Consider the following 16,750-nt stretch of genomic DNA (forward strand, 5'->3'; position numbering starts at 1 on the left):
CAGTTGTAGGGCTGGAGCTCTTCTGACCTAGCATGCCCTGGGTCCTAGGTTCAATCCTAACATTCTTTTCTTTCCTATTTGTTTGTTTCTTTGTTTTTGTGTAAAGTGGTATCTTTGACTCTACACACAATGACAGGGAGAAGATTTACTCTCATCCTAGACATGTGATATTTTGATGCCAAATCATGGGGTCATTATCAATTAGTCAATTGTCAATGACAATCTATAGCTCAGAATTAAAAATCTATTAATTTTTTTAAGCAGACTTTTTCTGTGTGCTCACATGAATAATAACCACTGGCCTACATGGCCTAACACGAACATAAAAATAGCACACATGTGTGTACTCCCAGACCATGGACACACAGATGCCACTGTAAAACAATTTGCCATCACTTTGCAATACATCAGTTCTGGTTCTGCTTCCATTGGTGAAGAATGGAGCCAATATCAGCAAAAAGAGGGAATCTGATGTTTTGTTGTTTTTTTATTATGCAAATTCTGGTAAATTGCTAAAGATTCATTCTAAGAATAACCTAACAAGACAGGGCAGATCACAGAAGTCAAACTCACTGAATCCCTAGTTGGTCTCTAAGTGCTTTTACAAGGCTGATTAACGGGAAAATTACCCCTACCCTCCTCCAGGACAAACCACATGTTAATGCTGAGTTGAGGAAACTTTTGTTCTTTATCTTCTTAATAATAGTTTCCCTAAATAAACCACGGTTGACATTCTAGAATTTAAAATTCATTACCCAATTAACAATGCAATTTGTTCACAAACAAGAGGAACAACAGCAGCAAAAAAGGTTAGGACATTGGGGCAATAGAAGCATCCTCCTCTTGCAGAGCAGAGTAGGAAAAGCAACAGACTGAAACAAATGGAACTATTTGTGTGTGTGTGTGTGTGTTTGTGTTTATATTAACAAAATAATCTTGGGTAGCTGATCGAGTTCATCAATTTCATTAGCTGTTCCTTGCTTCCTTTTATATTTCTTTCAATATTCATCAATGACATGACAAGTTAGTTTTTCTATTTCTTATACCATGTAGTCATTTTTTTATCTATCCGATTATTCTTCTGTTATAAGCTAGGTCAACTGTGGGAGTCATATAACCTTCCAGCCTTGGGGTGTCGTGTGTGTGTGTGTGTGTGTGTGTGTGTGTGTGTGTGTGTGTGTGTGTGTGAAGAGAGACAGAGACAGAGACAGACAGAGATTATGGCATGGCCATCTCTTCAGGTAGACTGACAGAGAAAAGTTAAAGCAGATCACTTTCTTTGTGTCCTTACAGTTGGGCTATCACCATTTTAAATTCCTTCTGTCCTTTCTCTTGTGCTTATTGTTATACATGTGTTTTGGTTTTACACTTATGATTAATGCTATGGTTCAAAACCTCCATTATCCATGAGCCTCATGCGCTTCATCCTGCTTGAGTCAAATTGGACAAAGCAAGCAACTCAATGGCTCCGGACTGTATTGATTCAACAGCTGAATTCACTCATTATTCCACATGTGCTTGGGTGGTATCTGTGTATTTCATCAACAGAACCATCATCGGGGCAACATATTCGTTAAATTATGGAGTGTTTTCTGACTTGTTTGACCCGGACTGAGTAATGAAATGAACAGCTGCCCCTGGGACAAAAAACAAAAAGCAAAAAAACAACAAAAAAAACCCATTACTTTCATTACCTGTTAGGTATAATTAGAATAGACCTTACTCAGAGATATTCCTCCTCCATCTTGGGTAAAGCTAAAACGAGAGAAGCTTTCTAATTGAGGGTTGGGGGCCCAAGAGATAAGGGATAAGGCTGTAATGGTGCGATGTAGGCTTTTATACTTTAAAAAAGGCACAAACACAGACTTGTGGGGAAGGAGACTTTGGTTGGAAGGCAGTTGAAATGGTGAAGGGAGTTTGAAAACATATTGTACCTTAGTCCCAGAATGTGATTGTGTGAACCTTTCTAAGACATCAAATGGTGTGTGCTTTCATTACATGCTGACTTCCCCTTAGTGCCTCCACAGCATCTTCTCCAGGTAAGCTCCTTGGACCATCAAAATAATTAAGGATACTACATCAAAATGTGGATTCCTTGGTCCTGCTTCAAGTTTTATGAATCTGACTCTTTGAAGTCAGTGTAAGGGAATCGCCTTTTCAGAAAGCGCCACAAATGAATTTAGTGTGCATGCAATGATTAGAGCTTCCCTAACTTTTTCAGCAGTGGTCATTGGAGGAAAAAAAAAAACAAACCCTCCTTTCCAATGCCCATAGCCAAATGAGAAGAATAGACATTTCAAAAAAAAAAAAAAAAAAAAAAAAAAAAAAAAAAAAAACCAAAAAAACCAAAAACAACCAAAAAACATTGTGGCTGAATCGCAAGGCTGTGGTTATTACAGGGCATAGGGAACTGTAACCAGTTTATTGGAACCAGAACTCATTCCAGCATGTTTTATTTCCTCTAATTTCTTTGCATATATTCATCATTGTACAGTCCCTTATCGATGACATCTAACTCCATTGTAGCTCCAAATACATACTGCTCACTCTGATTCTTTCTCTAGTGCATTATTTTGACACTATACGAGAAAATAAATAAATAAGTTGGAACAGTGGGCCATCAAGAAAAGCAAGATGCCAACAATACCAAGACATTAAAGAGAGGAATGACCCATGCCAGAACCTATAACTCTGCATGCAAATTGGCAAAAACATTTATCTGCCACAAAGTCATCAGGGGGAAAATAATTCCCTTCATTTTTCCTTAGAAAATTATTATGCCAAGTAGAGCTGACAAAGAATTTATCCTATAAGTTCACAGACAATGTCTTATTAATTCTATCAAAGATCAAACATAAGGCCAACATTACTCATGACAATGTTTCCAGTGGTGGAGAATGGCACTTGGCGTTTCTAGGTTAATCTACAAATGGAGGGATTGAAGCTTTAGAAAAAGTTTATGAGAATCAAATTTCGATTTCCACTGTAGGAATTGTAGTAGAGTAATTTTTTGAACTACTCTCCCTGTCATTTTCCCCACCCCCACCCGTTAGAACATGTTCTTCTCAGCAATGTAAAAGCACACAAAGAGCACTGGGGAGTCCAGAGAAAGAAACATAACCCAGAAGCATATGTAGGGATGGCTAAGAGAATGAATAATGGACAGGCATCTGCCATTTGTGGGAAAGGATGCTTCTGAATCAGACAAGGCCAACTAGTACATGGATAGCTGCACGTGGGCCCTCTATTAATAAAGTGTTTCTCTACAGTGAGTTAGCTGGAATAGAATTCTACTATGGAAGCACGTGTGCCACTTCACTCTTCCACCCTTTTAAAAGCTCATCATGACACGTTAACATAAGTAGGATACTTATGTTAACGCTTTGATTTGCCTTTTAGTATGGATAGCATAGTACTGGATAGAATAGTACTTCCTTTCCCTGGAAGATTGGCGTGCTTCCGACAAAGAAGAACTGCACACAGCATAGCTGGGAAGCCATCTCACTGGGTCCTTCCTTCGCTACTATCAATCAGTGCCTGGTTTTGTCTGAGCTGTGGAAGAGAATAATTATCTTAACGTTTTTATTTTCCTTTTCCCACTACTGTTTGCCATACAATACAACTCAATAGTGGGTTGGAGGACCTTATAAATATGTCCACGTAAGGAACATGCCTCTGACTTCGGGAGATTCATATCCACTTAGGGAATGACTACCCTGACTTCCATGGATTTAGCCTTCTAGGAGTCACAGGAGGCAGCCCAAACTGAGGCTCTTTACGTGTCATGTTTCAGTAGGATACTTATGTTAACACTTTGATTTGCCTTTTAGTATGGACAGCATAGTACTGGATAGAATAGTACTACCTAGCACTATTCATTTCTTCATATCAACAATGTAAAGCCCCTGTCAAAACCCACAATAAGAACTAAACTTGATATACTACTGTGCTGTTCGGGACTGAAGTTAAGGCTCTGAAGCCAGGGAGAGCAGAGTGGTTATTTTCATGGTTCATGAAGCCAAGGGTCATTTCCAGTGTGGTGACCACTACAGGGAGTACCCTTGATGTCCTGGTTGCCTTCTCAAAGCCTTCTACTGACCCAGGCTATGTTTCTGACCATGTCAATATGCCCATCAATGAACACCTTGTCTTTTCTCTTTCTGTTTAAACTTTGACCATGGGGCTCAAAATGAATGTGATATGTACTTGTTATCGACAGATTTCTATTGCTAAGCTTGTTCATCATGGGCACAAAGAGTACCTGTGAAGGAAAGAAAAAGCCATAACAAAAAAGCCTGCAGGACATTGCTACAATATGTTGGGTGCAGCGCTGTATTTCCTATTTGAAGACTCTAGTAGAAGCTGTGTGTCAATGGCCAGACCAATTCATGAGTGTCTCGATACCACTAGGATTAGAGCTGAAATTAAAAAACAAACAAAAAAACAAAACAAAAAAACAAACAAACAAACAAACAAAAAACCTTGAGACTTTGGCTAATTTATCCAAATCTCACATTCTCTGGCAGCCCTTTCAGTGATTCAGCCAATGATCATCAGGTCAACAATTCACATCCAGCATCTTCTTGACCCATTAAGATCCATGATGATTCACAATATCTTCTATAAAACTTATGATAGTATTTTTGATGTACCATCAAGAAACATTGAGAGGAGAAAGATGCATTAATAGGATTTACACACGAAGCTATCTATTAACTATCTGCTAAGCTATTAATACACAAAAGAACACTTTCATAAAGGATAATTTTCCTGGCCACTCAGCACCTCAAGGAAACTTTTCCGTTTCACTTATATAGAATTTTAAACTTCACTTGAAGTGTCAGGACAAGAAAATATTGCCTTATCCTATTACCCACCTGTGTAGTCAAGAATTATAAAAAATTCAGAAAGACAATCATTTACTACTGGGCACCGATAGATAGATCAAGGAGGAGATTCTTAAATAAGAAATGTGCCCCAATGAAAGTTTTCAGAAAGAAGAAACTGGTCATTAGATTTTTCTTCTATAAAGACATTGTCTGATTGCCTTTATTACTTGTGCTAACCATACTCACATGCACACAAAGACACATGCGCGCACATATACACACACAAACACACACACACAACAAAAAAATAGGAATTCTTGGCACACACACTAGTGATAAATCATCTTTTCAGTTACCACTGAGATGTATGAGGAATGCTGAAAATTAAAAGTTGTCTTTAGACATTCTTTTTTAGCACAAGTGAACAAAAGAACAGAGTCGCATGGATAGACAGCATTAACAATTTCTTTTGGATGGTATCTATACAGGTCAGGAATATTTTTAAAAAGTTTAAAAAAAATCAAATTAGTAACTTTTATGTTCCAGCCACCCACTCAGGGTCATTACAGACACTGTAGAAATTATACAACTAAATCATAGTAGGGCCGCAGCCAAACCTCTGGATTCCAAAGATTTCCAAACCTGGCTACAAGCAAGCAACAGAGAACAGGTGTAGTTTAAAGTTGGTATGAGAAATTAAGACGTATGTGGGGGCACAAATTCTCTAAAACAAGCGAATAGGAGGCTGGATGCATTTTCAATTAGTGGGTGTTGTTCGTAGCGGCACAACCCATAGGGATGCAGAGAACTTGCCTGGATTATATTGAAGGCCTCGTTAATAAAATGGGGGCAAGTTAAAACTCTGAGTCAGCTAGAGAATGGTGATCATTCTAATAACAATAGAGAAGGCTGAGTGGGGGTGTCTCAAAGCTGTTGGTGGATGTGACTGTTTGCTTGTCTGTTAAACACAAGCAGGGTTAGACTAGCTCATCTCGCTGGCTCCCAATGTAGGGAAATAATACAACAAATCAAAGGAGCCTGAGGGTATTTATTTCAAAATAAGAGAGAGAATTTGTTGATTACCGGGGCCTATTCGGCTTTAGAAAGTTTTGCCAATGGAGGCCAGGAAATCAGCCCAGGAGGGTTTTATTAAATAGGCTTTGTGGTCTGAAGTGCTCTTGTAGGGGCAGCTGGCAGTAAGGTTCTCACCCTCTGCTGTCCAGGCTCTGGGTCGTGTGCATTCTTTGTGCATATATACAGACATATACTGTGCTTGTGTCAGAAACGCTCATGCATACAAAGTCAATAGAACCTGGCACATAGAGATTTTAGTGAAAAATCATACAAATCTGCCATTCTCCCCTCACCCCGAAAACAAAAGGAAAGGGAAAAGGAAAATGTCTTAACATATGCCACTGGGTTGGTTATATCTCTTTCAACTGTCCATCCTTGGTCAAGGGAAGGAGGCAGAAAATGAGAGTAAACAAAACAAAACAAACAAAAAAACAAAAAATCCTGGTTTGGGATCGATGACTCCCAAAGCCTGTGAGCTACTCACACTTAGTAGCTGGTTCTCCTTGTATCTTAAGATTCGCAGCTCATGGGACCAAGGAAATAAAAGACAAAGAACAAAAAGAACAACTTAAGAGCTCGTTTCTGGTTCCACATCTAGAAAGAAATCTACCCTGTGGATTTACTCGTTAAGGTGAGCTAGGCAAAGTAGGCAGTAGTACATCAGTGGACATTGTGTTCTAACAAATGTGGATCGTTAGCTGTTATTTTTCCTTTAACATATGTCTTCCTTTGGGGAGGTTTATTTCCAAGTGGTGACTATCCGCAGCTCTCCCCTATAGATGATACTTCCGTAAAAGTTCAGACTGCCAAGGGTGTTTTCTCTCAGGGAAGCGATCTGGAATTTTTATCTTCAGGAAATCCTGGATGCATTTCTCCAGCTCTTCCTCGATGGAGAGCTTCTCCTTCGCAGCTTTCTTTTTGCTGCTTATGTTCGACTCCCTGGAGCCTGACGTCAGAGTCCGGAGCAGGTCACTTTTCCGCCTCATCTCTGACTGTTGGATCAGCTGCACTGGGCCTTTCTTGATGGGCCGGTCCAGAGTCTGGATGTTGCTCTGGCGTGTTACAGGCCCACAGATCACTGTCTCCTGGGGAGAGCTGGCCTCTGACTGGCTATCACAGCTGGAAGTAGAGAGGTCATTGCAGGAGGTGCCACTCTCCCCTTTGTCTCCCTTGCCGTCCTTGCAGCAGCAATCACAATGAGAGGAGGACCACCTGGAAGGCTCACCTGCAAGTCAAACACAGACCCAAAAAAGGTATGTCAGAAACTCAGAGTGATGAATCTGCAGAACTCACATGCTAGTAGTCAGGGACCACAGGTGATTCACAACACCAACAGCAGAAGCTAAGTCATCCATTACTTAAGAGCAGACTGTGCAATATGGTATCATGTGTAAGACTACCCTACCGCCACTGGCCCAGGCAGAAATACCCAGGTAGCCCGTTTATCAACCCAGACACCTGACTGATCCAAATTTTTACGACTTCAGTTCTATCAGCAGTAAGACCAAGATAATAAATTTCTTATTAACTGGAGTCTTAGGGGTGATTTAGATGAGAGAAGCAGAATGGAGTGGGTGGTATATAGTAATCTCAGAAAACGCTTGCCAATTTTGCATGGGTAACACTAAGCTCTCATCTCAAGCGCTGTCTCATAGCAGTCAGGGTCTCAGAGGAGACTCTGTATAAGCAGAATGCAGTGGTCAGTGAGGAGGGTTCTGGACAGCCCCTGCATCTCTTTGGTCTTCCACCATCCTGTGAGCACAGCAGCTCCACTACTTATCACTTACACATGGAAACGCTAAGACCCATATTGCTTAGCAAACATGTCATAGTTTGAATAGTTTGCTCATGCAACAGCTGGCCTTAGAATACAGATGTCCCAAGTCTTACCACTGCTTCCTAAAACAATTTTCCTGTCTGTAAAATTCTTGATTCTCAACATCTCTATTCACCTGTGAATCTCCCTGAAGTCCCTGCTCATCCCTACTAAAAATGGTTGCCTCCCAACAGGTACAGCCATTCTTTTTAAGTACCTTAACTATTTCACATAACTCCCTTTTGTTTCCCAACAGCTACTAAACCACCATCTTCCTAACATAGACATGGGGAAGTGTTCATTTTTGTAGTTCTAATGAATCACCCAAGGGATAGATAGCACAGAAACTCAACAGCAAACACCTAGATCTAACCATGCCTGAAGCTAGTCTTGTCAATTATATGATCCATTACATTCCCTTTCTTTCTTATTTAAGACAATGAGAGACCTTCTGTCTCTATCCCCTATGTCTTGACTCTTAAAATTAAGTTCAGCAATTTACAAACAGAGCAAGGTTTTTTTTTTTTTTTTTTTTTTTTTTTTTTTTTTTTAGTTACACAATTGGTGGTACCATACCTTTTGACAAATCCACAATCATGGCAAAAAGAAAGTAAGTTATGGCCCCTAGTCTTCTAGTCTGAACAGCCCAGGTCCCCTGATCATATATTACAGCCTGATCATATATTACAGGCCGGGCATTTCAATTACCCCACTTCACTGACGCCTTAAAAATATGAAGGAAGGCTAATACCCTTATGATATTATAATAATAGAAATATGAAACATTTTATATTATGTTTAAAAACATCCACTTTTGATTCCACTTTGTCTTATTCTCATAAAGAATAGGCATCATTATTTAAAAAAATCTAGTTTTTTGCCATTTCGAATATGGTCAAAGTAGAAATGAAACTATTTAAAAAGTCACCCTGTGCCTTCTTCTGTAATGTCTATATATTTTACATGTATAAATGACATTCACACATGGCAACTTGTCATTCTGTAAATCACAACCCCAGAATACCTATGTCTTCCCCACTCATTCAAGTCACTTTCTACCACAGGGCTGAGTAATCATTGTACTTATATAGCCATTAAATTAAATCAACAATCCAATTAGCCAAAAGGAATCATAATAGCAGCGATGTTATAGTTATTCTCAGTTATTGCAAATAAACATCTTCTATGCAACAGAAAAACTACTCAACATGAATCAGCCAATGCCTAGAATTATCTGCAAGGATAAAGGCTTTCAATCTGCCAGGGGAAATTGTAGGGAGGATCTGTCTCCTCTAGTTAGCAGAATCTGCCTCAGCTGATTCTGACCTGAGAAATCAGGGTCATTCTTGTGCTAATAGGATTCAAAGCAGGGTGGTTACCATAAACTGGACTACATAAAAGTAAGTACATCAGATCAGAGTTCATGCAATTTGGTCCACTGGAGAATGTTTAGAAGTTAAATTTAATATTGAGAAAAAGAAGAAAGATAGGAAAGGGAAATGCAGAAAGGGTGGTGGGTGTGCACACATATTTTTCTGTAACATACTTATCTAAAGAGTACACATGGAGGGACCCATGGCTCCAGTTGCACATGTAGCAGAGGATGGCCTTGTTGGACACAAAGGGAGGAGGAGCCCTTGGTCCTAAGAAGGCTAGATGTCCCAGTTTAAGGAAATGCCAGGACAGGGAAGAGGGAGTGGGTAGGTTAGTGAGCAGGGGGAGGGAGGATGGGATAGCGGGTTTTTGGAGGGGAAACCAAGAAAGGGGATAACATTTGAAATGTAAATAAAGAAAATATTTAATAAAAAAGGAGAAAAGGTGACAAACTACTTTGCCATAAGACCGATTAGACAATAAAATTGTATGTTCTTGCCCAGGAATTCTCTTCCCCAAAGAAGTCCCTCCAGACACCAGACTCCAAAGGAAGCTCGAGTCTTCTTAAAAACCTTTTAACATCACCCAGACCTATATCTAATGGATCCCAGGGTCCTCATGTGCAACCTTGCACTACAGAGGAAGCCAGGGACCTGGCACCACTGCAGCTTGCCTCCCAAAGCTGCTGGAAAGACGATGTATTTAAGCACCATCTGGGATTCTCTGGCCTCCAGGAAAATGGCAGTACTGCCTCCCATTTGTTCTGGCCACTATCACTCTTAAAAGAAAATTAGACAAATTAATTTTAGTGCATCTTGTCACACTACTATACATCTCAATATTTCACAAGAATATTTGAATATTTTAGGATTTGAGTAAGATAATTCATAAAATAGCTACTGAAGTCTATATGTTATTTCAAAATCCAGGAAGAAGGTGGGATTGATGCAGCTCAGAGAGAGCCAATACAGAATTTGAAAATTAAGCACAGAAGTTTATTGTCTTCTTCTTGGATGCACCCTGCCTAACTACCTTCTCCCCAAGATCTTAAGTGAAACAGGGGTACAAAATTAGGATAGACAGGGCTGCTAGCATGGGACCCTTTGCCAGGGCACCCCTTCTGAGGCATGCTCACCAACATTAATGAGTCTTTAAAGATCTATCAAAGGTCAGTTCTGTAAGGTAAATGTATTCTAGGATCTTCCTATCTATCCCCAATACTCCAGTGCTTCAAACTAAACATGTTCACTTCTAATTTGTGAGGTTTCAACACTGGTTAGAGTATTTTTATTGAGCAAGAAATGGGACACCAATTGATTGGACAGATGTGGAAAGAAAATAACTCCATTCAAAGAGAAGTCTAACTTAATAATATTAAAAAGAAAAATATTCATTACCTTATAGAGGTTTATTAACTAGTTGTTGGACCTAGCAGTCGATAATACCACTTTGTTTTTTAAGTAAGATATTTCTGAATATGAGGACTTCTACGACAACTTTGATATCTGGCACATAAGGAGACTTTGATAAATGTCTAATGAATGAACGAATGTGCCTCAAATGTACATTTAGATATTTCAAGTTGAAAACTTAGCAGAAAAGATCTTAGGCCCCAGCATCAGGCACCACAATTTGACAGCTATGGGTTTTATTTATAATTTATTTGAGACCTCTGAGAGTCATCTGAAAAATAAATAAACTAATGGTTCTGTTCGACAGATGTTTGAAGAAAATTAAATGAAATCAGAGACGTAAAAGATGTCTCAGTCTGTAGCACAAAATACTCCATTCATTTATATATTTTGACTGTAGTGAAAGCCAGACCCCAATCTGCATAAACACTCCAACTAGAAATTTGACTGATAAGATGATGATTCCTCTAACACGTACTGTACAATCAATATTTACTGATTGCTCAAGTATTTCATTAGGACAAACACTCCAGGTATAGCTGGACACAGGAGAAGAATGTTTATTGAGCATCTGGTAATGCTCCCTTGGCATTGGAATGGAGAATAACCGTAAGCACACAGAGCATCTGGCAGATAGCATGTGACCAGAGATAGCTCTGGAAAGGAGTGTTGCAATGCAAGGCTTAAAAGTTAACAAGTAGGTGAGTGCTCTAGTATAAAATTGTACTTGAACTATATAAAAGCAGGACAGGAAGACATTTGTATTTTAAATTAAATACAGGGAATGTACAAAAATCAGTTTTCCCAATGTCTACATCCAAATATTTGAGCATTTTACATCTTGGCAATATCAAGAACCAATCACTGAGGTGTCCCGGCTTTCACGTTGCCCTCAGTGGAGTGGTTCTTACTGGTAAGAAGCAAGAGGGGAAAGACTACAAAATATGCCTCCTCCATGAAAAATTTAAGGCCAGCTGAGTGAGGCATGACTTAGCAAACTCACAAAGTGCTTATGCATTTTTAACGGCGGCATCTCTGTAATCTACCCACCCTTCAGACTCTCCACCTGCTAATGGCTGTGAGTACAACACAGTACATTACAGGGGCAGCCTGGAGAGCTGGTGGTCCACGACTCTTCCATCAATGATGTAGGAGCCTGCCAGTCTGGGCGAGAGGTGGCCAGATTTAATTTATCAAGGCTGCTAAAAGACACTCTGGTTTCACAGTTGAAAAGTCAATAATGAACAGGTTGATGTTTTTTCCTAACCCCTCTAACCTTTGAAAATGTATTAAGTAATAGAGATTAGGAATAGTCAGATTGTGCGAGCTTCTAGGCAAAAAGGGTCCTTAAGCTTGATAATCATCATTTCTTGCTCCTGGTCGGCCTTTCCACTCAAGGGCATTTAGTGTTATGTAGGCCCAGCTGGGATGTCTATTTAACAGATGGTATATATGAGCAAGACAAGATAATGAAGCCATCCACACATCAGACAGAAGACTAGACACTCCACCAGTAAAAACACTCTTAACAAGGAGAAGTCAATAATAGGTGACCAGACAGAGTGGCAGGATAAAAGTGACACTTGACAAGATGGTGAGAAGGATTGGGGGGTCACAGCTACTGCCCTTCTATCTGCAAAGACATATAGAGAGTATGCAAATATAAGGCCTAAAATCTTAGGCTGGTGCACTGCTGGTGGAGGCCTGGCAGAGGACCTGACTGAGGACCTAACAGGGACACGTGACCTCTGAGGGTCATGAAGGAGCGACAAGTATTAGAGCCAATGGCTCAAGGGCAAAGCAAAGCAGATACAGCTCGAAACAAGCCAGGGGTCCTACCCAGCTGCATGTCTCCAGTCAGCTTTCCTTCAGCATCCCTTACTGACAAAATCTCACAGAGGACAGCTGGGTAAATGAAGATTGTCCTTGGATGATTGTTTAGTTAGTGTGGCAATCCTGGATCCCTGTCCTGGCATCACAGAGCGTAGCACAGAAAGGTACCTTTGGAACAGAGAGAGTGCCTTCAGAGCCAGCACAGAGATGCTCTGAGGAATAAAATATGGATGAGAGACCCCTGTTGCCCAGCTACCATCTAATCTGCAGAAGAGTTAGGACATGGCAATAGAAGAAAGCTGTAGTCTCACTTCAGCTGGTGCCCTCTGCCCCCCTTTTTAAATTTGGGTTTTCCATTTGTTCTCCCTTTGCCAGCAATACACTCTCTTCTATTCTATACCTGCTTAGCTCATATCATGTCATCACAAGCTCCACTGAAAGAGAGCTTCCACAGCATGAATTCTCCTATCTAATTCCCTAGCACAAGTTACGCTCATCTTAATCCCTAGTGCCTGGCTTTCATATAATATCATATGTGTAGAAGCTTGTCATTCTTTCTGTTTCTCTGTTCCTCATGGTCTCCCTTTGTGTGTGTGCCAGCACACGTGTGTGTATGTGTGTGTGTGTGTGTGTGTGTTTGTATGTGTATACATGCATGATGTATATGTGTATTCTTCCAGGTATCAATTTAATAGCTGTTTTCCACATGAGGCTGTGGGCTGTATCAATGTCGTTCTGAATCCTACATCATATACCACACTAATGCACACAAGTCAGGCTGTGATGGTGTGTTGGTTTATAGTAATAGATGTTCAGTAAATGTCTACATACTAGACAAATGAATTCAACAGAAAACTGATAGTTTATATATAAGGTATAGTTTAGAGGTTGTGTGTGTGTGTTATGTGTGTGTGTGTTGTGTGTGTGTTGTGCATGCGTATGTGTGTGTGTGTGTGTGTGTGTGTGTGAGAGAGAGAGAGAGAGAGAGAGAGAGAGAGAGGGAGGGAGGGAGGGGAGGGGAGGGAAGGGGATGGGGGAGGGGAGGGGAGAGGAGAGGAGAGGAGAGGAGAGGAGAGGAGAGGAGAGGAGAGGAGAGGAGAGAAGAGAAGAGAAGAGAAGAGAAGAGAAAGTGTGTCAGAGACACTGAAAATCTGTTAGGAATAACTAAAGGCCTCTGAGTTGTGAATGTCATTAGAAGAGATACTATCAGGAGACATCAGATGTAATCACAATAAAAACTGGATGGCTTGATGGAGATCAAATATCATGGCCTATATAACAAGTTCAAGGTGCTTGATTTTGTGGATGACTATGTGCGTTCAATTTAGCCATCATGTACAATCACTCGTTAATATAAAGAACACTGCAGTATTATAGAACTACCACAGAAATTGCCTTTCATAGCCATTCTATGATCTGTATTGACATAACTTAACTATTTGATAATGTTTAGACACACCGTTCTGCCTCAGGTTTTGAATCTGTTAGATTTCATAGCAAGGCAGTAATTTGAGAAAAGCTGGTGATCCTGAATTTTGACGTCCTGGTCGACGAGGCCTTGCTCTTTTACTCAGCTTGTGATTACACAGTCGTTCTACTTTCAGGGACTGTTTGCTCTTTGATTGCCTTCTCCCTTGTTTTATTTCATTTTAGTTTCCCCCCTGTTTTCTTTGAGCTAAGGTCATAGTTGATAACTCTAGCCCCCAAAGTCATTACTATTCACAGAGTCACAGTTCGGTAGAGCATACTGACCTTTTACCTACCAGACTCCATTCAGCCTAGGGATTTGCTTTCATGCTTTTCATGCTTTGTGTGTGTGTGTGTGTGTGTGAACTAGAACATATCTCCTGTGACCTAGCAAATGGCTTAATCAATACCTAGTTCACAAAGAGAAGATTCATGGTCCTGATGTGAATAGAGTTCCATAACATTATGACCACCATGGGTGATGCAGGCCCCACGTGTGAGTCAGCCTAGGTGGATCTGAGGCCTCTCTGGGACTGTTCTGCTGGAACATATGGGTCATAAATGCTGTATTCTGTGGGAGGTTGCCAAACTGGGAAAATATGAGTCCAATAGCCATCTTGCCACGCCAGCTGGGGAAGACATTTAGGGAGCAGGGAGCCAAGGGAGACAGGAAAAGCTGAGAAATAGAGAGACGCATCCCAACACTTAGCAGAATCTCAATTTGGCCCCAGGGACAGATTTATAATTTTATAGGCCTGAAAATTCTCTTCTTGCTTAATCTAGTAATTTCTGAAGCTTAAAGCAAGATTCTTGACTGCTCTGTCAGACTCATATTAGTACACTTAATATCTATTAGTTTTATCTATTTTATCATCTGAATGTGTGTTTATGCATGTGTATGCATGAGCACACAGACACACACACTCCCATCACTAATGACTCAGAAGGTGAGAAATAACTACTGTTGCACTATTGTAAAGCTGTCTTGAGAATGACTTGTTTCTCCTCTTGTTGGGACCTTGTTTATCTCATTATCCCTAACAAATCTAAATTACATTTTAAAGCAACAAACTAAATCTACATCACCATCTGTTTGCAACAAAACTGCAGTCATGAACAAGGACACAGGTATCCCTTCAAATCAATAAATAATAAAGAAACTTATTATCATCATCATCTAAAAATAATTGATTGAGGACTCCATATGTAGCAGTTATTGAGCTCAACACTTGCCATAATTTAGTTTTCATAATAAGCCATTAAATGATACTAGTTTGCTTTTCATGAAGAAGAGGGCAGCTTAAAGTAAAACAGAACTCAATCTAAAGTTATAAGCTTGAGAAATGGCAAGTGTTCGAACAAAAATCTTTTTTTAAATCCAGTCTCTCTGTGTGGGTCTCTCTCTCTTTCTCTCTCTCTCTGTATATATATATATATATGTGTGTGTGTGTGTGTGTGTGTGTGTGTGTGTGTGTGTGTGTGTATCACATAAATTCTACAATATATATTTGTGTCAACAGGCTGAAAGTGTTAAACTGTTGACTGTCTCCCATGTTCATCCTAGAGACTATACCTTCAACAATACATCTAAAATACAACCAACATAGAATAACTTGAAAAGGCTCCATGGTCTTGGGTCTTTCATGCTTATATTTGTGTAAGAAAATTAAGCTCCTTTCCTCCAGGTCACTTGAAATATTGTTACAGGACTAACTCAAACATAAAGTATATTGGTCCTTTTGCTGATGTGTGGGGTAGTTCATATTGTATTTCATGTACTCTCTTAGTGAGGTTGCTCTGGTCACAATCAATAGTGTTTAAAGTATGTACTTAATTTGTTCATGAAATAGCCCTTTGTGACATAAGAAAGATATAATATTTGAAAATACTGCTCAATAAATATTAAACAGCCAAACAGTACAAAATATCTTCTTAAGATGGGGCATAAAACAATAGCACAATCATTTGGTGGACAAATGCAGACCTAAACTTCTGTTCTGTCTCGTGTTTCAAAAAGATTTAGCCTATGTTAGAGCTTGAGAACCCATGGATCTTCTGAGAAACCCAGATGAAATAGAAGGACTTTCACAAAACATGTATGAGTCATTCATCACTCTGAAGGAAGTCAGCATTAATCAGAGAACCTTGAGAACAGGAGATGCTCTCAGGAGACGTCCAGCAAGAAGATTGAGAGCTCAGATGACCACAGAAATATTTTAGAGTCAGCATCCCAGTAAGATGTACAGGGACCTAAAGAGCACTGTAGGAATCTGTCCAGAGCGTGGAGAGGGACCTGGGGCAGTTTTATATAGAACCCAGTTTTGGACCGTACCATAGATACCACTGGGATGATGTGACCTGGGGACAAAATGTAGATAAATCCAAATGGAGAGGATTTTCCATTCAAATAGTCTATCTCTGAAATTAAAAAAAGGAGGAATTATGTTTTCTAGGAAAAACTATTGTTCTTTATAGTGAAGATAACTCTAAACAACAGAGTGATTTGAAATAAGGAGGAATATTGCAGTAGGACCATATGCCTGATGGAAAGAATTAAGGAAGGAGAGAAATAGAAAGTGGGAAGGGAGAGAAGATGGAGAGGAGGGAGGAGAGAGGAAGAAAGGGAATGGAATAGGTGAGGAGAGGAGAAGAGAAGAGAAGAGAAGAGAAGAGAAGAGAAGAGAAGAGAAGAGAAGAGAAGAGAAGAGAAGAAAAGAGACGAGACGAGAAGAGAAGAGAAGAGAAGAGAAGAGAAGAGAAGAGAAGAGAAGAGAAGAGAAGAGAAGAGAAGAGAAGAGAAGCAATTCAATGATTATTGACATATATCAGTACAGCCTATGGAGATGCTGAGATCCATGCTTCCCTGAATCCTTCAGCGTCTCACTGAATTCTCCAGCCTGTGGAGAGAGAAGGGGGCTATGATGCTTTTCTACCTCAGTTGTTCT

The 16,750-nt window shown here is 39.9% G+C and overlaps 1 protein-coding gene across 1 annotated transcript in view; it reads right to left on the reverse strand.

Annotated features, from left to right (window-relative positions):
• Positions 1–6,676: 6,676 nt before the first annotated feature.
• Positions 6,677–16,750, reverse strand: part of Kctd16 (potassium channel tetramerization domain containing 16) — a 265,016-nt gene continuing 254,942 nt past the window's right edge. Inside the window, exon 2 of the mRNA XM_052155765.1 lies at positions 6,677–7,128. Within this exon, the coding sequence (XP_052011725.1) occupies positions 6,677–7,128 (452 nt within the window). The remainder of the gene's footprint in view (positions 7,129–16,750) is intronic.

This window comes from Apodemus sylvaticus, chromosome 13 (genome assembly GCF_947179515.1).
Source record: "Apodemus sylvaticus chromosome 13, mApoSyl1.1, whole genome shotgun sequence".
In the NCBI taxonomy this organism is placed as follows: domain Eukaryota; kingdom Metazoa; phylum Chordata; class Mammalia; order Rodentia; family Muridae; genus Apodemus; species Apodemus sylvaticus.